This window comes from Pan paniscus, chromosome 1 (assembly GCF_029289425.2).
Source record: "Pan paniscus chromosome 1, NHGRI_mPanPan1-v2.0_pri, whole genome shotgun sequence".
In the NCBI taxonomy this organism is placed as follows: Eukaryota; Metazoa; Chordata; class Mammalia; order Primates; family Hominidae; genus Pan; species Pan paniscus.
The window spans coordinates 210533872-210557725 of NC_073249.2; the positions used below are offsets into that span (position 1 = coordinate 210533872).

A 23854-nucleotide genomic window follows, 5' to 3' on the forward strand; every position below is an offset into this window, starting at 1 on the left:
TCTGAGTAAATGTGCCTCTGTCCCCAAACTAGAACATGACTAACATACTTGGCATGTAATATAATACTAATGGCTTTTAAAATAATACCTTATATCGATATAATGTATTATGGCTGTCAACATTCTTCCCCAGACATTCATTTTCTGCTCACACCAGCCCTGTTTGGCAGACAAAGTAGCTTTTATCCTTCTGTCAGATGAGGGTTAGGGAACTTACCCAAGGTCACAAGGTAGTAAACCACAGAGACAGTCCTAGAATTCGCCTTTTGAGGCCCCTATGCTGACATACCACCCTCCCCCGACAATTGCTCAAATCCCCTGGAAATGCCGGTATAAACCATTAGATATTGGTCATCTCCCCCAATTCCACACTGCTCCCTGGCATGCCAAGAACTACAACTCTCATCCAACTCCACTGTGAAAGGCAGAAGAGCTTTATCAGAGCTGGAGAGGGATTCTTCCATAAGATTACAGAATGAGATGGAAACCCAAGCAGCTTTGGTGGAAAGTGGATCCTGGTCATCTTTAGATGGCCAGCTGGACGCCAGCATGCTCAGAGGCACCCAAGCAGGAGAAGGAATGCTCTGCCAGCAGCTGGAGAGGGCATCGCATCTCCCTCTGGAGTCTGTCCAGGTATCATGAGTCAGTCTATTCTCTTCTCAGACAAGGCCTTGCAATCAATCTGCTCTCAGACTCATGCTCTGAAAAGCTGGACCAAGTCAAAACTTTCCTACAGGGTGCATTACAAGGAAAATGCGCATCTCCCCCAGAGATGGCAATAGCCCAATGGAATTAAACAGGCCTCAGAACTTGTGTGGGGAAGCATCTAGATGCAGGCCTGAAATAAGGAATCGTACTACCTAAGGGAACCCTCTCTTTAGACAAGGAGGCAGAGTCCTGCCCAAGGTCTAGGCTCCTGTGTTAGAGGCCTGACCTCCATCGCTAGTGAAAGAAAACCATCGCTGTGACTGCTGTGAGTGGGCACAAGGCAAGTGCTAGGGCACAAGCATACCACACAGGGCGGTGGCCAGGAAAGTGATCTCCTATGGCTCCTGCTCCTGGAAAGGCTCTTCAGCCAAGTAGCACCAAGCAGCCCACAGAAGGTGACATTCTGTGTTCCGGGTCCAAATCCTAAGCAAAAGATCTACTGTTGCCAAACCTTGACATCACTTGTCCTATGAGGCTACACATCTACAGAAATGGGACACAAGCTTCTTGGTCTCAGAGAACAAGCAAAGCCAGAAGGAAAGAGCGGAGGCAGGAAATCATGAAGAAGCACAGTGGGGAGGAAGGTGGTTCTCGACAAGGCTGGTCCTTTATGGGAGGTAAAGGAGAGCCACAACCACAAGGTGAATGGGATCAGATGTCAACATTTGCAATTTTAACTCACCAGAGGAGGAAGCTCAGCTTCACTGGCTGCTGATGCCCTTAACCTTGCTATGAATGTGCCTCTGGCTGAAAAGTTGGGGTATGGGACCTAGGAGTACAATGGGGATAAGATCATTCCCAAGGAGGAGAGCAGGGAAGGGGTCACCTCAAACAACCCAGTTTGTTACTGTCACAAGCTACAAAAGGAACAAAGGTGACAAAAGATAGGGATGTGTCTGTAAGGTGAAGCAGATTACAGTGGTAGGTTTACTCCTGTAACGTTAAGAGGTCGATGACAAAGGAAAAAAGAAAGGTGAGAAGGGGAGAGGAGAGGAAGAAAGGCAGAGGAGAAAAAGAAATAGGCTATTCTGGGTCTTAGTGTAAAGCACAGCAAGTATAAGCACCATTACAGTTGTACTTTCTCAGGTACGAATGTTTACCCAACAGCCTGGGGTGATGATGCCCTGGGGGACTGATTCGAACTAGCCAAGCTCACAAGAGACAAAGTGAACAAACTCACACCTGTTACACTACAAGGGTCAGAGGGGGTGTCTCACCCTTTCTGGTGCCTGATCTGCTGCTACCCACTCCCCAAGGACAGCAGGCCTCCCCACTCTGTGCCTCAGTATACAAGCCAAAAGACTGTACTGTCCTACTCCATCACAGCATCCCTCTCTCTGAGAACCGGAATCCTCTGGTCTCCAGTGTCACCAACACGACTCCCAAGAAATAGAGCAATCTTATATTGAACAGAGATCTAAGAGGGACCCTTGCTTTGGACTTTGAATTAGAAAATACTCTTTTATTGGCAACAAGGTTACCATTTAAGTAACTTTTCCCAAATGATTTGCCTTTCTCTGTTAGTTTTCATTTCAGAAGATGACATTTCCAATGTTTCTCTCAAATTCAAAGAATAACAACTGGCCTTGAGCTCCCTATGAATCGCTGCCCCACAGGGTCCTCTGGTCTCATCCTGAATCAGGGTGCACAAGTCTACAAGTGGACCCGGGGAGATCTGAAGAAGAGACAGGAACCTGGAGAGCACAACAGATTTCTCCCAGAATCAGGGTCCCACAGGCCCTGAGTAACACAAAAAGCAAAGGGCAAAGAAAAAAGCAAAGAGAAGAAATAAGGGATAGCAGGCGAGACTACCTTCCAACCTGTTCCGGCCCTGAACTCCCACACAGCCAGCCACGGTCCATGCTAGCCTTATGTCTTCAGGCCTTGGGAGGGACACTGGCGCCCAGGTCCCTGGGCTACAGGGTCTCCTGGTGGACCAGTCTCCCCTGCAAGGGGTCTTGTTTCCCATACCACAAATATGGATGGGATTCTGATTCCTTGGGAATCAGAATTCCCAATTTCACTTGGGAATACAGTCAAAGAATTCACAGGTAGAAGCAATCTACAACAGCAAAATCTGGTCTAAAACTATCAGATAAAAATGTCTCCCGCATCATTAGCCATTTCTTTTTCCCTTTTTTTTTTTTTTTTGGTGGACACGGGGTCTTGCTATGTTCTCCAGGCTGCTCTTGAACTGTGGGCTCAAGTGATCCTCCCACCTCACTCTCCCAAAGTACTGGGATTATGTGTGAGCCACTGTGCCTGGCCACTGGCCATTTCAAGTTCAGATGTACAATCCATGGACTTCTCCAAACAACCTCCATGTTGATTTAATTCTGTTTCGTCTCTGCCTTGTTTCCATCAGTAGCATAGCAGTGACAGTGTCCTGGCCTGGTATGACTAGGACTGGCCACCTCCAATGCTCCTGTAATTATTCTACTTCCCCTGACTAACCCCAGAGAGGGACACACCCCAAGTCCTATCACCCCAGGTTTGATTTTACAGGGATGCTTCACATATTTTTAAACAATTCACGTATTTTAAAATAATAATCACGTTACAATTATACTATTTTGGACATACTGAGTTAAATTAAAAATATTAAAACTGGCCAGCCGCGGTGGCTCACGCCTGTAATCCCAGCACTTTGAGAGGCCCAGGCGGGCAGATCACGAGGTCAGGAGTTCCAGACCAGCCTGGCCAACATGGTGAAACCCTATCTCTACTAAATATACAAAAATTAGCCAGGCGTGGTGGCGCATGCCTGTAATCCCAGCTACTCAGGAGGCTGAGGCAGGAGAATCGCTTGAACCCAGGAGGCAGAGGTTGCAGTGAGCCGAGATGGCACCACTGCACTCCAGCCTGGGCAACAGAGCAAGACTCTGTCTAAAAAAAAAAAAAAAAAGGAAAAAAAGAAAGAAAAAAGAAAAAAAAAGAAAAAATTAAAATTAATTTCATCTGTTTCTTTGTACTTTTAAAATGTTGCCTCTAGAAAATATAAAATTAAGGCTGAGGCAGTGGCTCACGCCTGTAATCCCAACACTTTGGGAGGCTGAAAGAGGAGAACTGCTTGAAACCAGGAGTTCAAGACCAGCCTGGACAAGAAAGTAAGACCTCAACTCTACAAAAAATAAAAAATTAGCTGGGCATGGTGGCACACACCTGTAGTCCCAGCTACTTGGGAGGCTGCTGAAGTGGGAGGATTGCTTAAGTCCAAGAGTTTGAGGCAGCAGTGAGCTATGATTGTGCCATTGCACTCCAGGTGCATGACAGAGTGGGGCCCCACCTCAAAAGAAAAGAAAAAAAAAAGGAAAGAAGCAAGCAAGAAGGAAGGAAGGAAGGAGAGAAAGAAAGAAAGAAAAGAAAAAGAAAATATAAAATTACCCATGTGTCTTTGGGAGGCCGAGGTGGGTGGATCACCTGAGGTCAGGAGTTCCAGACCAGCCTGAGCAATATGGTGAAACCCTGTCCCTTCTAAAAATACAAAAATTAGCCGGACGTGGTGGCGGGCGCCTGTAATTCCAGCTACTCAGGAGGCTGAGGCAGGAGAATCGCTAGAACCCGGGAGGCGGAGGTTGCAGTGAGCTGAGATTGCACCATTGTACTCTAGCATGGGGGAGAGAGTGAGACTCCGTCTCAAAAAAAAAAAAAAAAAAATTATCCATGTGGCTCACATTGTACCTTCTGTTGGACAACACTGCTTTAGAGTCTAACCTTAGAAGATGGGTCCCGACTCGGCACAGTGGCTCACGCCTGTAATCCCAGAACTCTGGGAGTGCCGAGGCTGGCAGATCACCTGAGGTCAGGAGTTTAAGACCAGCATAGCCAACATGGTGAAACCCTGTCTCCACCAAAAGTGCAAAAATTAGCCAGGTGTGATGGCGCATGCCTGTAATCCCAGCTGCTCGGGAGACTGAGGCAGGAGAATCGCTTGAACCCGGGAGGGGGAGGTTGCGGTGAGCTGAGATTGTGTCACTGCACTCCAGCCTGGGTGACAGAGTGAGACTCCATTAAAAAAAAAAAAAAACAAACATGTGGCCTGGCGCAGTGGTTCATGCCTGTAATCCCAGCACTTTGGGAGGCCGAGGTGGGTGGATCACCCGAGGTCAGGAGTTCCAGACCAGCCTGGCCAACATGGTGAAACCCTATTTCTACTAAAAACATAAAAATCAGCTGGGCACAGTGGCGTGCACCTATAGTCCCAGCTACTCAGGAGGCTGAGGCAGGAGAATCGCTTGAACCCGGGAGGCGGAGGCTGCAGTGAGCTGAGATCGGGCCACTGCACTCCAGCCTGGGCGACAGACAAGACTCCATCTCAAAAAAGAAAAAAAAAAAACCCACCCATGCTAGCCCCTGCTCAGCACCCTCTCCTGGTGCTATTTCGAGGTGATATCCATCTTGGCCTATGGGTCTCTACTAAATCTGGCTGTCCACTACCTCTGACTTCATCTCCTACCACTCTCCCCTATCAAGCATGGCCACCACATTGGCCCCACTGTTCAAGACAAAACAATCATGCTCCAGCCTCTGGGCCTTAGCATTTGCTGTTCCCTCTGCCTAGAACGCACTTCAACCAGCTTCTTTCTTTTTGGTTTTGTTTTGCGATGGAGTCTTGCTCTGTCGCCCAGGCTGGAGTGCAGTGGCACGATCTCAGCTCACTGCAACCTCCACCTCCTGGGTTCAAGCCTGCCTCAGCCTTCTGAGTAGCTGGGATTACAGGCGCCTGCCACCACACCCGGCTAATTTTTGTATTTTTAGTAGAGACAGAGCTTCACCATGTTGCCCAGGCTGGTCTTGAACTCCTGACCTTAGGTGATCCGCCTGCTTCAACCTCCCAAAGTGCTGAGATTACATGGGTGAGCCACCGCACTCGGCCTTCAACGAGCTTCTAAGCAGCTTGTTGCTGCACTTCTTTTAAATCTCTCTGCCTATCTTTAAGAGACCTTCTCTGATCTTTTTTTTTTTTTTTTTGAGATGAAGTCTCGCTGTCGCCCAAGGCTGGAGTGCAATGGCACGATCTCAGCTCACTGCAACCTCCACCTCAGGGGTTCAAGCGATTCTCCTGTCTCAGCCTCCCAAGTAGCTGGGATTACAGGCGTGTGCCACCACACCTGGCTAATTTTTTTGTATTTCTACAGAAATGGTGTTTCATCATGCTGGCCAGGCTGTCAAACTCCTGACTTCAAGTGATCCACCCACCTCGGCCTTCCAAAGTGCTGGGATTACAGGTGTGAGCCACCATGCCCAACATTATTTTTTATTTTTTTTATTTTTTTAAGAAACGAGTTCTTGCTCTGTTGTTCAAACTACAGTGCAATGGTGCAATCACAGCTCACTGCAGCCTCACACTCCTGGACTCAAGTGATCCTTTGGCCTCGGCCTCCTGAGCAGCTGGGATTGTAGGCATGTGCCACCACACCTGGCTAGTTTTTTTTTTTTTTTTTTTTTTTAACGAGCCAGGGTCTTGCTCTGTTGCCCAGGCTGGAATGCAGTGATGCAATCATAGCTCACTGTAGCCTTGATTTCCTGGACTCAAGCGATCTGCCTCAGCCTCCTGAGCAGCTGGGATTACAGGCACATGCCACTATGCCCGGCTATTTTTTTCTTTAAAAAAAAAAAAAAAGATGAGTGGCTGGGTGCAGTGGCTCACATCTGTAATCTCAGCACTTTGGAAGGCCAAGGCAGGTGGATTGCTTGAGCTCAGGAGTTCGAGACCAGCCTGGCCAAAATGGCAAAATCCCATCTCTACAAATACAAAAATTATCAGGTGGCCACGCACGGTGGCTCACGTCTGTAATCCCAGCACTTTGGGAGCCCGAGGCAGGCAGATCACCTGAGGTCAGGAGTTTGAGACCAGCCTGACCAACATGGAGAAACCCCGTCTCTACGGAAAATACAAAATTAGCCAGGTGTGATGGCACATGCCTGTAATTCCAGCTACTCGGGAGGCTGAGGTGGGAGAATCGCTTAAACCCGGGAGGTGGAGGCTGTGGTGAACCGCGATCACGCCACTGCACTCCAGTAGCCTGGGCAGCAAGAGAGAAACTCCATCTCAAAAAAAAAAATAAATAAAAGCCAGGCATGGTGGCACATGCTTGTAATTCCAGCTGCTTGGGAGGCTGAGGCAGGAGGATTGCTTGAACCTGGGAGGATCTCAGCAGTGAGCTGAGATCATGCCACTGCACTCCAGCCTGGGTGACAGGGTGAGACTCCAGCTCAAAAATAAATAAAGAGACGAGCGTCTCTCTATGTTGCTCAGGCTGGTCTCAAACTCCTGCCCTCAAGCGATCCTCCTGCCTCAGCCTCCCGAGTAGATGGGAATACAGCCGCGCACCACCTTGCCTGCCTCTGACCATTTTTTGTAAGATGGCAATTCCACCACAGTCACTTTCTAAAACCCTTAATCTGTTTTACTTTTCTTTACTGAGTGGTATATAAAACACTTACTGTTTATTGTCCATCTTTCCCCAGTAGAAAGTAAGCCTTATGAGAGCAGAAACTTCATTCACTGCATTTGTCCAATGTCTAAAATAGTACCCAACACACGAATTAAAGAACAATCACCAGCCTGGCCAACATGGTGAAGCCCTGTCTCTACCAAAAATACAAAAAATTAGCAGGGTGTGGTGGCTGGCGCCTGTAATCCCACCTACTTGGGAGGCTGAGGCAGGAGAATTGCTTGAACCCGAGAGGCAAAGGTTGCAGTGAGCCAAGACTGCGCCACTGCACTCCAGCCTGGGCAACAGAGCGAGACTTCGTCTCAAAAAAAAAAAAAAAAAAAAACCCAAATCAACAGGATTTTACAGATATATCTTGATTTTACAAATGAAGAGGAATCAATTCAGATAGGTTATATAATTTGACCATGGTTCCACAGCTAGTATGAAGTGGAGCCAGAATTTGAACTGGATCTATCTGGATCCAGTTGACAAATGACACTATCCATATTCAAAATAAGAGCTAAGGCTGCCTTAGGCATTTCTTGGCAAAAAACAGGTATTATGTCCTCCCTTTACCACCTCTAATCTTCGCTACAACCTGTAGAGCGTCCAGCAGCCTTGCTGCATACCCAGAAGTTAAGTGATTTGCCTCTGACTGCACAACTATGCACAACTAGTAAGTGACAGAACTGAACCCTAAGGCAGGGCGTAGTGGCTCACGCCTGTAATCCCAGCACTTTGGGAGGACGAGGCGGGCGGATCACGAGGTCAGGAGATCGAGACCATCCTGGCTAACATGGTAAAACCCCGTCTCTACTAAAAACAAAAAATTAGCCGGGCGTGGTGGCAGGCACATGTAGTCCCAGCTACTCGGGAGGCTGAGGCAGGAGAATGGCGTGAATCCCAGAGGCAGAGCTTGCAGTGAGCCAAGATCGTGCCACTGCACTCCAGCCTGGGCGACAGAGCGAGACTCCATCTCAAAAACAAAACAAAACACAACTGAACCCTAAATCTCAAGAAGGGGAAGCAAAAATGTTCAGGACACTGGCAGGCAGGTGGCATCAGGAACTAATAAAGTAGGATATAAGGAGGTCGGGCACGGTGGCTCACACCTGTAACCCCAGCACTTTGGGAGGCCGAGGCGGGTGGATCCCCTGAGGTCAGGAGCTCGAGACCAGCCTGGTCAAAATGGCAAAACCTCCTCTCCACCAAAAATACAAAAATTAGCCCGGCGTGGTGGCATGTGCCTGTAATCCCAGCTACTCGGGAGGCTCAGGCAGGAGAATCACTTGAACCCAGAGTGTGGAGGTTGTAATGAGTCGAGACTGCACCACTGCACTCCAGCCTGCAAGACTCCGTCTCAAAATAAATAAATAAATAAATAAAGTAGGATAAGGGCTGACAGATAACAACATCCCAGCCTGCTGCTACACCTCAGGCCAGGTCAGTGCAAGCCCGGGTTTCCTAAGGCCTATAGCAGTAACAGACAAAAACAGCTGACTCCCAAGGCCCCGATCTTAAAGCTATAAATAAGTTGCCAAAAGCACGGTGGCTCAAACCTGTAATCCCAACACTTTGTGAGGCCGATGTGGGTGGATCACCTGAGGTCAAGAGTTCAAGACCAGACCGGCCAACATGGTGAAACCCTGTCTCTAATAAAAATACAAAAATTAGCCAGGTGTCACAGTGGCAGGTGCCTGTAATTCCAGCTACTCGGGAGGCTGAGGCAGGAGAATTTGCTCAAACCTGGGAGGCGGAGGTTGCAGTGAGCTGATCACACCACTGCACTCCAGCCTGGGCAACAGAGCAAGACTCCATCTCAAAAAAAAAAAAAAAGAAGTTGCCAAACAGAAATAATTCTTCAGCAGCAACCAGGCCTAGCAGTTTAGATGTATCCCAGGCTAGAAAGCCTCATAAACTTTGTAGATGCCATCTTGAGACAATGTATTGTTTTGAGTGCCTCTTCAAAGGGTCTCCATGCCGGAGGGATACACTCAGCCCTATACCTGAAAGTAACGGGATAGGCAGATGTAATGGTGAAGAGTCTTGCCCTGGAAATAAAATGGGGTCGAATCTAATGGGGCTCCTGCTTTCTCTGTGTTTCTGTAACTGCTTCTCCCTGTTGATTTTCGTACAACACTAAGCAATACAATTCTCGGAAGAGAGTATATTAGTCCTCAGGGGCAGCAAGAAAGTGACCCTGCAGCCAGTCTTAGGAATCCTGAACCCAAACCAGATAGAGGCTACACTGTGAGTGGCTGGAGAGCCGGGAACAATGCCTTCACACTCAGAGCAATGGCACTCTTGGCTCCCACATCCACCTGTGAATGACGCTTTACTAAGTGTTTTAACTCTCACTACCAGGCAAGGCAAATTCTATTAATTCAGTTTTACAAATTAAGAGATTGATGTGGACAGAAGGGTAGGTAGTGATTTGTCCAAAAATCAGACCAGGCATTTAAATCCCAGTCTTCTGACCTATTGCCATTAATGGAGAAAAGTAGGCCGTTAACTGGCAGAGGGAACCTATCCTTTCTTGCTACTTTTTTTTTTTTTTTTTTTTTTTTTGAGACAGAGTCTGGCTCTGTCATGATCTTGGCTAACTGCAACCTCCGCCTCCCTAGTTCAAGCAATTCCCCTGCCTCAGCCTCCTGGGTAGCTGGGATTACAGGTACACACGACCACGTCCCGCTAATATTTTTGTATTTTTAGTAGTGACAGGGTTTCACCATGTTGGCCAGACTGGTCTTGAACTCTTGACCTCAGGCAATCCACCCGCCTTGACTTCCCAAAGTGCTGGGATTACAGGTGTAAGCCACTCTTGCTACCTTTTATAATGACTGCAAGGCTCCTCTCCCAAAGGAAATACCAGGCATTACTGACTTTGGAGGATGAAACAAAGACACTATTAACCCTCATCCACCAGATTTCACTTTAACACCCAAGCGTGCCCTCATCAAATCCCAGTTAGAATCGCCAGCACTCAGCAGGGGTGGCAAACACAATGCCTCCAAGCCCAAATGGCTAAAGCAGGCAGAATGGAACACAAGAGGTAACAACAGGTAAAGGAGGATTGCAGGGGAGAGCAGAGGAGAGGACAGCAGAGAGCAGCCAACAGCCGGTAAAGGCATTCAAGTTCAATATTTAAAAATCCTGCCGGCTGGGTGCAGTGGCTCACGCACCTGTACTCCGAGCCTCAGGAGGAGGCTGAGGTGGGAGTATCACTTGAAGCGATCTGAGTTCAGATCAGTCTGGGTAACAAGGCAAGACCACCGCCCCCTCCATTTAAAAATCCTGAGCAACGTATTTTTTTTTTTTTTGAGACAGAGTCTCGCTGTGTCGCCCAGGCTGGAGTGCAGTGACACAATCTCAGCTCATTGCAACCTCCGCCTCCCAGGTTCAAGCGATTCTACTGCCTCAGCCTCCCAGGTAGCTGGGGTTACAGGCACCTGCCACCACACCTGGCTAATTTTTGTATTTTCAGTAGAGACAAGGTTTCACCATGTTGGCCAGGCTGATCTGGAACTCCTGACCTCAAGTGATCCGCCTGCCTCGGCCCCTCAAAGTGCTGCGATTACAGGCGTGACCCAATGTGCCCTGCCCAATAATTATTTATGTTATCTTTTTCCACTTGGCCAAATGTTAAAAAGTTATTTCTCATTTATGATCAAGATTTCGACCAGCATCTCACTTGTAGTCACTGTTCTTAGCATTATAACTGACAGCAGGATTATCGCTTGGCTCTTCAGCACTGAGTTCAAATTTCTCAGATGCAGTTTATGAGCTCATGCAGGCTGCAGAGGCAGGAGATCAATCCCAGGTGAAAACAAATGAAATGCTTCAAAGGAGCTAGTAACTAAGCATCCTAAAGCACTTAACTAGTTAATTATCTGGTGAGAAGCAAATGTAAACAAATTGCTCCAAAAAAGGTCCCTCAGAGTGTGGGCTCAGGCCTAACAGCCAGGGCTGGACCGACCACATGATTTCCTCCCCCGGACCAGGAATAATAGCACCTACACCTCACAAGGTCACTGCTAATGATTGTAAAAATGCACTCCCCCTGGGCTGTAGGCAGCCATACAACATATATCTTAGAAGCTCTTCCAAAAAGGGCCCGAGGAACTTGGGAGCTTCCCACAGGCTGCGCGCTTGTTCGCCAGTGAGATGAACAACTAGATAGCAGAAACACTACTGACATATGGAAGGTCACAAATCTTTTCATAAGCTAGGAAGGGCTGGGCTGGGAATTGTTCTCAAGGTCAGTGAAGAGTGGTGACAGTCCTGACCTTTCCAGACTCAAGTCATACTTTCCTTCTATACAATCTCATCTAATCGCCATGGCCCCTGAAGAATGCAATTTTAGCTGTACATATTTATTATTCCTTTTAGAAAGGAATGACTGTTATTTCCTGTGTTCCTTTTATAAGGGAACGAGTTTGTTGGGGGGAGGGGCTGGCTTACTGTGATGGGCATTTTGAAATGTCTCACCGTCAAGGACAAGATTCTCTGTCTCGGACCGGGCGCGGTGGCTCATGCCTGTAATCCTAACACTTTGGGAGGCCGATGTGGGCAGACTGCCTGAGCTCAGGAGTTCCAGACCAGCTTGGGCAACATGGTGAACCCGTCTCTACTAAAATACAAAACATGAGTCGGGCATGGTGACATGAGCCTGTAGTCCCAGCTACTTGGGAGGGTGAGGCATGAGAATCGCTTGAACCCGGAAGGCAGAGGTTCAGTGAGCAGAAATTGCGCCACTGCACTCTAGCCTGGGTGACAGAGAGAAACTCCTTCTCAAAAAAAAGAAAAAAAAAAATTATCTGTCTCCATACAGACTATTGGGGTTTGTTGCTAATTTCTGTGGGGCATGGTTTTACCTTAATATCCTGCACAGAGCTAGATGTTAAAGAGAAGGATGCTTGGTAGGAGCAAACAGTTTTAAGAAAAACACTCAAAGGCCAGGCGTGGTGTCTCACGCTTGTAATCCCAGCATTTTGGGAGGCCGAGGCGGGCGGATCACGAGGTCACGAGTTTGAGACCGGCCTAGCCAACACAGTGAAACCCCATCTCTACTAAAAATACAAAAATTGGCTGGGTGTAGTGGCGGGCACCTGTAATCCCAGCTACTTGGGAGGCTGAGGCAGGAGAATCGCTCGAACCCGGGAGGCAGAGGTTGCAGCGAGCTGAGATCGCGCCACTGCACTCCAGCATCGGCGACAGAGCTAGACTCCGTCTCAAAAAAACAAAACAAAACAAAAACACTCAAGAAGAGAAATCTCTATGGATACTACATTAAAATTTTTTTATTTTATTTTATACTTTGGCCACAGATTTAAGTAGCTAAACTCAACCTTCTCCTAGGAAACCAACAGGTCAGTAGTTTTCCTGACAGAACACACCTTGTAGAGGCTAGCTACCTGATACAGCCAGAAACTGATGCTAGCTGTCGGGGGCCAACAGCAGTGGAGAGGTGGAAACTGGAAAGGGCTGGCCCCTGGAATGTTTTCAGTCATCAGACCTAGACAACTGTGACTTTTCTCTGCAGGACTGCACCAACAGTTTTAGAAAGACGCACTAAATCCTCTCCTGTCATAGAAGTAAAAACAAGAAGGCCTGTGATTGCTGGAATTTCTAGCCCACGGCAACCATGGCAGCTCTCTTGATACCCAGAGCACGCTGGGAACAGGCCCTCCCATGCAGCCAATGAAAAAAGGGCTGAGAAGTTACCAGTGAAAAGCTCATTATCCTCCTTTCTTTGAAGCCACAGTGAAACCAACCTTTTTCCAGAGTCCCAGGGACAGACTGCTCAGCAGAATCAAGCCTAAACTGCCCAATTGCTTCACAGAAAGCCCCTTCTGAGGACATCACAGTCCATAAGGCTCAACCTTTCCAGAAAGACTAGCACCAACTGAGAGGTGGCCCCTTTAGGCATGGTGTATCTGGAACTGTGCTTTCTGTGATACCACAAATCTTAAATGCCTTCTTTTTACTGCAGGGACAGACATAAAGAAATCAGCACCAGATAGCCCCAAACTAATTGATCTCTTTTTTCCCACTACCCATAGCCTTTTTTTGTTGTTTTGTTGTACATGTTCCAAAATGACAGCAGCTACACAAAGCACTGGGGACCCCAGAGTGAAGCGGCAGTCACACTTTGGGGAAAATGGCCTCTTCTCCAAAGAAAGAGAAGAAAAATCAAAGTTCTGATCTCCTGAATTTAATCTAACTATGGGCCGGGTGTGATGGCTCACGCCTGCAATCCCAGCACTCTGGGAGGCTGAAACGGGAGGATCACTTATGTTCAGGCATTCGAGACCAACATGGGCAACATGGTGAGACCCTGTCTCTACAAAAAAATCAAAAATAGTCAGGTGTGGTGGCGCATGCCTGTAGTCCCAGCTACTCGGGAGGTTGAGGCTGAAGTGGGAGGATCACTTGAGCCTGGGAGGTCGAGACAGCAGTGAGTCATCATTGCACCACTGCGCTCAGCCTGGGTGACAGAGTGAGACCCTGTCTCAAAAAAAAAATGTGTTTTTTTTTTTTTTTTTTTTTTTGAGATGGAGTTCCACTCTTGTTGCCCAGGCTGGAGTGCAATGGTGCAATCTCGGCTCACCGCAACCTCCACCTCCCAGGTTCAAGCGATTCTCCTGCCTTGGCCTCCCGAGCAGCTGGGATTACAAGCAGGCACCAGCACACCTGGCTAATTTTGTATTTTTAGTAGAGACAGGGTTTCTCCATGTTGGTCAAACTGGTCTCGAACTCCTGACCTCAGGTGATCCACCTGCCTCAGCCTCCCAAAGTGCTGGCATTACAGGCATGAGCCATCGTGTCCGGCAAAAAAATTTAAAGCATAAATAAATAAATCTAGCTATATCACTCTTCTGCTTAAAAAAAAAAAAAGTTCAAAGCTCCTTGCACTTTCAGGACAAAGTTCAAGCTTCCAGAACCAAGTACAAGGAAGCCTTTCCCAATCTGGCCCCTACATATCTCTGTGGTCTCATCTCTTTCCACTCAACCCTGCCAACCCTCTCCCCTTCAGCCAGAAGGAAATACTTGTAGCCCTCCCAATGCTGTGTATTTGTCTCTCGGCCTCCTCATCCATGCCTGCTTTGGCCCTACACTCTACCTGCCTCTCCCAGACTTACCACTGCTTAATTCAACTGATCTTTCAAATCTTAACTTAGGCATCGTCTTCTCTACAAGACTTTCTCTGATCCAGCCATGGTACCCCACTTATGCCTCTTCCTGAAGGTGCTGCCGGACCTGTCTGACTCCCCCACTAAACAGGGCCTCCATGCCTGGTATGCAATAGTTATTTAATGTTTAATGACACCTTCCTATGGACTCATATACCATCCAGCATCACTGATGGGGCAATGTTTGGATAACTGGCTCATGGGGGTAGAAAGTAAACATAAATTTCAATTCTTAATCCAGAACACCAGTCATCCTTTAACTTATTCAAGATGCATTTTCTTCCCACTAGCTGCATGCCTTGACCTTGAGAAAAAGAATAAAAGGAAACTTGCAAGATACAGGGAAATCAGAGAGGTTGTCAGTGCTTTATAATAACCACTGGTCCAATTACATTTTTATATCATCTGCTGCCTTCCCCTAGCTGGGTTAGCTCATTACCAACACTATGAACTCTTTTTTTTTGAGACAGAGTCTCACTCTGTCACCCAGGCTGGAATGCAGTGGTGCGATCTCTGCTCACTGCAACCTCTGCCTCCAAGGTTCAAGAGATTCTCTTGCCTCAGCCTCCGGAGTAGCTGGGATTACAGGCACCTGCCACCATGCCAAGCTCATTTTTGTATTTTTAATAGAGACAGGGTTTCACCATGTTGGCCACGCTGGTCTTGAACTCGTGACCTCAGGTGATCTGCCCGCCTCAGCCTCCCAAAGTGCTGGGATTACAGGCGTGAGCCACCACGCCTGGCATATTTTATTGATTGTCTTAAACAATTGGGGATATAGGACGAAACCCTGTCTCAAAAAAAAAGAAGAAAAAGAAAAAGAAAAAAGTGTTTGCCATACTAACTAAAAGCAAAAAGTCTATTCACAGAATATGTGAGGGACTTCTCAAAGTCAGTCTTTCTCTAAATGACACAATAGGACTTGATACTAAGAATTCGGAAGCTATACAGGAAACAATGACCTCAGATGACTCACACACACAAAAATTCTTCCAGTCTGGGCAATATGGCAAGACTCTGTCTCTACAAAAAAATTTTCTTTTTAAATTAGCCAGGCACATAGTGGTACACGCCTGTGGGCCCAGCTACTCAGGAGGCTGAGGCTGCAGTGAGCTGTATTCCGACCACTGCACTCCAACCTTGGCAACAGAGCAAGACCCTCCTGCCTTAAGAAAGGGGCCAGGCGCAGCGGCTCATGCCTGTAATCCCAGCACTTTGGGAGGCCGAGGCGGGCGGATCACGAGGTCAGGAGATCGAGACCATCCTGGCTAACACAATGAAACCCCATCTCTACTAAAAATACAAAAAATTAGCCAGGTGTGGTGGTGGGTGCCTGTAGTCCCAGCTACTCCGGAGGCTGAGGCAGGAGAATGGTGTGAACCCGGGAGGCGGAGCTTGCAATGAGCCGAGATTGCGCCACTGCACTCCAGCCTGGGCGACAGAGCGAGACTCCGTCTCGGAAAAAAAAAAAAAAAGGAAAAAAAAAAAGAAAAAAAAAGGAAGGGAGAGAGGGGAGCAGAGGGATGGGAGCAGAGGGAGGGGAGGGGAGGGGAGAAATTCTACATGATGTCAAAAAATTTTTGGCTGGGCATGATGGCTCATGCCTGTAATCCCAGCACCTTGGGAGGCTGAGGCGGGTGGAGATTGCCTGAGACGGAAATTGCCTGAGACTGCAGTGAGTGTTCCCCACTGCACCCCAGCCTGGGCAACAGAGCAAGACCCTGTCTCAAAGAAAAAAGACAAAAAATTTCTTGTGGTGTTGGAGGGCAGGGATCTCCAAAATCCTTTACTTCCAAGGATTAGAACTGCCCCTGGATTTTTGTGTAGTTTCAATTTTCCCATTTAGGTTATTAGTCTTCACCCAGTTTTTGTTGTTTTGGAGTAGGGTATTCAAAGCTCATTACCAGTAGGAAGAGGGGATAACCTGAAGCCAAGACTTTTACGCAATTGCCTATATATGAAAGACATGTATAGCCTGCAGTCCATTGGTTTCCCAGTGATGTGGACATAACATCTCCCTGGCTCCCCCCTTTCAAAAGTGCATATTTACAAGAACCTTTGTGAAATTTGAAAAGGGAATCAAATTCAAGACAGTGTTCAAATATAAGCCCAGACAAACTATTAAAAATGAAAGCTGGCTGAGGGCAGTGGCTCATGCCTATAATCCCAGAACTCTGGGAGGCTGAGGCAGGAGGACTGCTAGAGCCCAAGAATTCAAGGTTGCAGTAAGCTATGATTATGCCACTGCACTTCAGCCTGGGAAACCAAAGGAGACCCTGTATCTAAAATAAATAATTTTTTTTTTTTTTAATGAAAGCTGCCAGGCATAGTGGCACATGCCTATAATCTACTGGGAGGCCCAGCCTGGGCAATCTCATCTCAAAAAATAAAAAAAAAAAATTAAAAAAAAAAAAGGCCAGGCGCAGCGGCTCATGCCTGTAATCCCAGCACTTTGGGAGCCTAAGGCAGGAGGATCACTTGAGGCCAGGAGTTCAAGATCAGCGTGGCCAACATGGTGAAACCCCGTCTCTACTAAAAATACAAAAATTAGCTGGGCGTGGTAGCATGCGCCTTGTAATCCCAGCTACTCGGGAGGCTGAGGCACGAGAATCGCTTGAACCTGGGAGGTAGAGGTTGCAGTGAGATGAGATTGAGCCACTGCACTCCAGCCTGGGCAATGGAGTAAGACCTTCTCTCAAACAAAAAAAAAAAAAAGGAAAAGAAAGAACACCCAATTCCCAAATTTTCCACATGTCCCCAGGTAGAGAGGTAGCAGCAAAATGCTAGAGAAAAAAAGCCCAGCCTTGAAGTCAGACACGCTTGGGATCAAATCCCATCTTCCCCCAGCTGTGTGATCTTGCGCAAAACAGGTTACTCTCGAAACCTCCGTTTCCTTGTCTATAAAAGGGGGACAATGCCTCAACAGGTTGTTTCAAGGATTCAATTAAATAAAATATATTAGAGAACCTGCATTTTGGCAGAAGTGTTCATGATGTCAATAAGGCAAGGTTTGTGTTCCACCTCTGTAGTTTTTTTTTTTTTTTTTTTTTTGTGATGGAGTTTCACTCTTGTTGCCCAGGCTGGAGTGCAATGGCATGATCTCAGCTCACTGCAACCTCCGCCTCCTAGGTTCAAGCAATTCTCCTGGCTCAGCCTCCCAAGTAGTTGGGATTACAGGTATGTACCATAGGGTCCAGCTAATTTTTGTATTTTTAGTAGAGATGGGGTTTCACCATGTTGGCCAGGCTGGTCTGGAACTCCTAACCTCAGGTTATCCGCCCACCTCAGCCTCCCACAGTGCTGGGATTACAGGCGTGAGCCACAGCACCTGGCCGCGGTACATTTTTAAAGGATATTACTAAAGTAAGGGATAGCAGAAAGAACTCTGGCTTTCTGCCTCCGCTGCTGCCATGGCTTCTGTGAAAAAGCCTGTGGTGAAGGGGGGCAAAAAAAAGAAGCAGGTTCTGAAGTTCACTCTTGAATGCACTCACCCCGTAGAAGATGGAATCATGGATGCTGCCAATTTTGAGCAGTTTTTGCAAGAAAGGATCAAAGTGAACGGAAAAGCTGAGAACCTTGGTGGAGGGATGGCGACCATTGAAAGGAGTAAGAGCAAGATCAACGTGACATCCGAGGTGCCTTTCTCCAAAAAGTATTTCAAATATCTCACCAAAACATATATGAAGAATAATTTACGTGATTGGTTGCTCCTAGTTACTAACAGCAAAGATAGCTACAAATTACGTTACTTCCAGATTAACCAGGACAAAGAGGAGGAAAATGAGGATTAAATTTCATTTATCTGGAATATTTTGTATAAGTTTTTGAATAAAACTTGGGAACCAAAAGAAAAAAGAAAGAACACGCGACAAGCATCAGAAAGACCCAAGTCTCTAAATCTCACATCTCTAGACTTATTCAGCTGTTAAATGGGGGACTGTACTAGCTAATTTCTAATGGACTTACCCATTCTGAAAAACTAAAGTAAGCCCCAATTTCTGCTGAATCCTATTCATTTTTGTTCATTTGCCTCCAACTTCTCTAACATGAGGGATTTATGACCCTTTGAAACAGGTGAGGAAAACCAAAGGCAGGCCAAGATGCCCAAGAAACGTATCATTTGCATGATATTAAAGTTGTAAGCCAAGCTTTTTTATAGGGATGTCTGGATGATTCACTCAGATTAGTGGTAGGCAATAAACGCCTGTACCGAAAATGTTGCATTTTCTGGCACAAAGTCACTGGTAAGCACACTGCCTAGCATATAGCAGACACTCAAAAATGCTGGTTGAATGAACAAGGAGCCAACTGACACCTGTTACTCCCTATAAAATCTTTAACTTTCTTAAGCCAAAACTCAAGAAAGATGGTTGTCACATTAAGAACTCTACTAAATATCCTCTGAACGAACGAATCCTTCAAATTCTCAATTATGCTAAATGGAAAAACATAAACAACCGTTGAGAGAAATGCTGAACCAGCGGAAAAAACTTCAAAGCCAAGTTTCAACATTCCCGTAGAGCTAGATACACCCACTGACTGCTGCCAGGGTCAATTTCCCGGCCTCTTCCAGAGCTCATAAGCACCCCCAAAAAGCGCTTAGGAAAAAAAACCCAGCGCCTACTCTACCCTGGTACGCTCGACTCCTCGCACACGTAAACCTTTAAGGTGGATGTCAGTGCAGCCAGCATTGAACAGACGCGAACACGGGGAGACAAAAAAAGCATCTCCCCATATTCACAAGGGTCACCACAGACAAACTCTGAAAAGACCAAATTATTCACAAATCTAAGAGAATTGACAGATCCTCTTTGAGATAAACTATTTTCCTACAGTTTCTGGAGGCAAACAAAAACTCCAAAAACAAGTCGAACGGTCCATCTCCCCACTCCTCTCCCAAGAATGTGGCTGTTTTACATATCACACCCTGGACTCCGACAAGCGAACTCCTAGACCTTCCCGGGGCCTCGGATCGCTGAGTGGCAGAGGGGCTGCCCCGCAGAGCTTTCGGTTGCTTTGGCAGAGTCCCCGTGAGACCTGCCTGCCTGCCCACAAACTCTTCTTGGAGTAAAAGTGAAAGAGAAAAAAAACCCGACTCGTCCACCGTGACGGATGGTGGGGGATTTTAGCAGAGTTGAGTAGCCCAAAGAGGATTCCATTTCCCCCCGCCCTCGGCTGCCTCCTCCCGCTTTCCTGCGAAGCCGGACGTGCCTCCTTGGTCCGCGCAAGCCCCACCACCACCCACATGGTGTGTCCCTCCCGGTCAGAGCACAAGAACTTTAAAATGGTGCCTCGGGCCACAAGGCTCATCGGAAAGAGTCACAGAGGCCCACGGCCAGCAAGTGGGCGCGGGGGGTCAGGAAAGGAGGCCCCGGGTGGCGGGTGGGGCGCCCCGGGTGGCGGGTGGGGCGCCCCGGGTGACGCGCGCGTTAGTGGGCGGGGGGAGGCGCACCAGGCAAAGGAAAGGAGAGAAATGGATCGCGGCCCCTTTAAGAGGCCTTCACGGCGCTCAGGAACTGGGGGCCTCTCCACCACCCCCAGCCCGGCGTATGGGGCCCTTCCTTGGGGAGAACTATCTCCAGACCCGCTCCCCGGAGGCTCCCCTCACGCCAGGTCTCGCCCGGCCCTGCCATGGGACGGCGGCTTCTCCTTACCCCGCTGTCTGCCGCCTCTTCCCAGCTCTCAGCGACCTCCTCATCTTCCATCTTACTCGCCGCTTTCCCTCCTCCCCCACCCCCTCCCCGCGCCTGCGCTTTGAAGCGCGCCTCCGTCGCGGGCGCAGGCACGCAAGGCTTTACTCAATGGACCCCGCCCGCTGCCAAGCCCGGAAGAGGCGCCAGGCAAGGTCCCAAGAGTACATTAGGGCAGCCATCTTGGAAGGGGGCAGAGAAGGCGGAAAGATGCCATCTTTCTTAAGGGCCAACGCGTTATCTGTCTTACAGAATGGGCGTTCAAGGGAAGTCCTCATCTGGAGTACCGGAAGTGTGTTCTGTGGAACCATCTTTTCTAAGGGCAGGCAATTAAAGAAAACTTTTTTCTTTTAAAGTGAGTCGTAGTTTTCCTAAACTACAGATAATGGTATCTTCAGAATTCTGAAAACATTTTTAAACACCAACAAATGATGAAAAATATCTGCTGATGCAGAAAACATTTTATTATTTCTGATAGGGTGAAAATCATTACAGTATTTCCTGCTCATAAAGCAGTATTCTAATCATTTATTAACACTATATCCGCTACCGTAAGGTAAAGACGGTAAAGATAATATTGCACCTCAGTTGGGAGAACCAGTGGGATTCCCAGCTACTAAGTTCTCCTGGGTCTTTAATGGTAGATAAATACGTTAGTATTACCTCTAAAAATTATTGGCCAGGCGCGGTGGCTCACGCCTGTAATCCCAGCACTTTGGGAGGCCGAGACAGGCAGATTACCTGAGGTCAGGAGTTCAAGACCAGCCTGGCCAACATGGTGAAACCCCGTCTCTACTACAAATACAAAAATTAGCTGGGCATGGTGGCACACGCCTATAATCCCAGTTACTCCGGAGGCTGAGGCAGGAGAACTGCTTGAGCCAGAGAGGTGGAGGTTGCAGTGAGCCGAGATCATGCCACTGCACTCCAGCCTGGCCGACAGAGTGAGGCTCTGTCTCAAAAAAAAAAAAAAAAAAATTATTTATGTCAGGGCAGGCGTAGTGGCTCACGCCTGTAATCCCACTTTGGGAGGCCAAGGTGGGCAGATCACCTGAGGTCAAGAGTTCGAGACCAGCCTGACCAACATGGAGAAACCCCGTCTCTACTTAAAATGCAAAATTAGCTGGGCATGGTGGCACATGCCTGTAATCCCAGCTACTCGGGAGGCTGAGGCGGGAAGATCGCTTGAGCCTGGGAGGCAGAGGTTGCAGTGAGCCGAGATTGCGCCGTTGCACTCCAGCCTGGACAACAAGAGCAAAACTCTATCTCAAAAAAAAGTTATTTATGTGGCCGGGCATGGTGGCTCATGCCTATAATCCCAGCACTTTGGAAGGGTGAGGCGGGTGGATCGCTTGAGCCCTGCAGTTTGAGACCAGCCTGGGCAACAAGGCAAAAGCCCATCTCTACTAAAAAAAAAAAAAAAAAGCTGTGTGATCTTACGCAAGTTACATAAGGATTCTATGTCTCAGTTCCCCAAGTGTATACATTAGAGATAGCTACTTCAAAAGTAGACTGTAAGAATTTAACCAGTTACTATGCTGAAATGCCTAGAACAGTGCCTGACCCATAGTAAGAGTCCTAAGGGTTAGCTATTATCATTATGGGAGTGTCTTGTCTGCCCGAGGAAGATTTATAATTGTCACTTCTGTAATCATCCTTTCTTAAAATATAAGGACAGGGAGATGCCAGGCGTGGTGGCTCACGCCTATAATCCCAACACTTTGGGAGGCTGAGGTGGGCGAATCAGTTGAGGTCAGGAGTTCAAGACTAGCCTGGTCAACATGGTGAAACCCCATCTCTACTAAAGATACAAAAATTAGCCGGATGTGGTGGCAAGCACCTGTAATCCCAGCTACTTGGGAAGCTGAGGCAGGAGAGTTGCTTGAACCCAGGAGGCAGAGGTTGCAGTGAGCCAAGATTGCGCCATTGCACTCCAGCCTGGGCAACAAAGCAAGACTCTGTCTCAGAAAAAAAAAAAAAAGGCAGGGAGATAAGCAAACACCATGTGTTTATATTCTTACTGACATGTTCCTGTTTTTCTCTGTTTTAAATACATGTCATTCAGTAGTGTTGCATTTGGCTGCTATAACCAAGTTATCTGACTTGGAATGTGTTTTTTCTTGTATTTTTAGTATGCCATTAATCTTTCTGAAGTAAAACCTTCCTGCTGTGAAATTTCATAATTTGTATTCTTTTTTTTTTTTTTTTTAGACATAGTCTCACTGTCGCCCAGGCTGGAGTGCAGTGGCGCAATCTTGGCTCATTGCAGCCTCTGCCTCCTGGGTTCATGTGATTCTCCTGCCTCAGCCTCCTGAGTAGCTGAGACTATAGGTGCTTGCCACTATGCCCAGCTAATTTTTGTATTTTTAGTAGAGGCCAGGTTTCACCATGTTGGCCAGACTGGTCTGGAACCCCTAACCTCAGATGATCTGCCTGCCTCAATCTCCCAAAGTGTTGGGATTACAGGTGTGAACCACTCTGCCCGTCCTGTTATTTGTATTCTTAATGATTATCATCATAAACTGCAACCATGTGTTAAATGTTACTGGTCTTTATTTAGAAGCTTAAGTGATATGCTTACTAATTCTCTGGTTTCACAAATTCCTGACTCTGAAATATTGTTCATTTCCAGGTCTGTCCTCAGTCCACTGTTCTTACCTAGATGTTCATGGTATAAGCCACCCACTGTATGCTGAAGACTGCCAAAGTTGACTTCTAGCTGTGAACTGACCTGGTGTTTCTGATTCCGATTTTTACAGCTAGGCTTCTTATTGCCATCTCCACATGGATATTCCACTAGCAGCTTTTAAGTCTGTAAAACTCAAGTAATTCTCGGCCGAGCGCAGTGGCTCACGCCTGTAATCCTAGCACTTTGGGAGGCCAAGGCAGGCGGATCACGAGGTCAGGAGTTCGTAGACCAGCCTGACCAACATGGTGAAACCCCGTCTCTACTAAAAATACAAAAATTAGCCAGGCGTGGTGGCGCATGCCTGTAATCCCAGCTACTCAGGAGGCAGAGGCAGGAGAATTGCTTGAACCCGGGAGGTGGAGGTTCCAGTGAGCCAAGATCATGCCACTGCACTCCAGCCTGGGTGACAGTGAGATTCCATCTCAAAAAACAAACAAACAAAAACCAAAAAAAAAAACCACACAAAAACTCAGTAATTCTGTTGAGTTCACCAATTTCATGGATTTTTGGCTTATTCACTCTGTGAGATTATATTTACTTGGAATACATTCTACTGTGAACCCATTCGTTGAAGTAAATTATCCTGACTGAGTCTTGGCAACAGCAAAGTGGTTGAAACTGTCAGACGGGGCTGGGCGCGGTGGCTCACGCCTGTAATCCCAGCACTTTGGGAGGCCAAGGCGGGCAGATCACGAGGTCAGGAGATCGAGACCATCCTGGCTAACATGGTGAAACCCCGTCTCTACTAAAAATACAAAAAAAAAAAAAAATTAGCCGTGTGTGGTGGTGGGCGCCTGTAGTCCCAGCTACTCGGGAGGCTGAGGCAGGAGAATGGTGTGAACCTGGGAGGCAGAGCTTGCAGTGAGCCGAGATCGCACCACTGCACTCCAGCCTGGGCGACAGAGCAAGAGTCCGTCTAAAAAAAAAAAAAAAAAAGTATACAGAAACTGTCAGACATAACCTCGTTCTGGAGCAATAGTTTTTCCTAAATGCAAGTGACTCCTATATTTAAGCTTTGTCGTTATGCCATATTACCAGCAGAGGAAGATGGTTTCTTACAATTTAGCATATTGGGCAACGACCCTTAACAAAAGCATTAGTTGTGCATTTCTGGGACTGAATTTTCAAGGAGAC

General features: G+C 47.4%; 2 protein-coding genes across 5 annotated transcripts in view; one reads left to right on the plus strand and one right to left on the minus strand.

The window, feature by feature from the left end:
* The window catches only part of SZRD1 (SUZ RNA binding domain containing 1), a 31191-nt gene extending 10975 nt beyond the window's left edge, over nt 1-20216 (minus strand). For 2 of the 4 annotated variants that reach the window (XM_003806233.5, XM_003806234.5), the window contains exon 1: nt 19996-20216. In XM_003806233.5, the coding sequence (XP_003806281.1) occupies nt 19996-20039 (44 nt within the window). In that variant the 5' untranslated portion in view covers nt 20040-20216. The remainder of the gene's footprint in view (nt 1-19995) is intronic. The other 2 variants (XM_008951474.3, XM_008951469.4) reach the window with 2 other exon arrangements.
* Nucleotides 17622-18132, plus strand: LOC117979649 (large ribosomal subunit protein eL22-like). The gene has a single exon (XM_063594543.1). The coding sequence runs from the start codon at nt 17752-17754 to the stop codon at nt 18130-18132; it is 381 nt and encodes a 126-aa protein (XP_063450613.1). The 5' UTR covers nt 17622-17751.
* Nucleotides 20217-23854: the final 3638 nt, after the last annotated feature.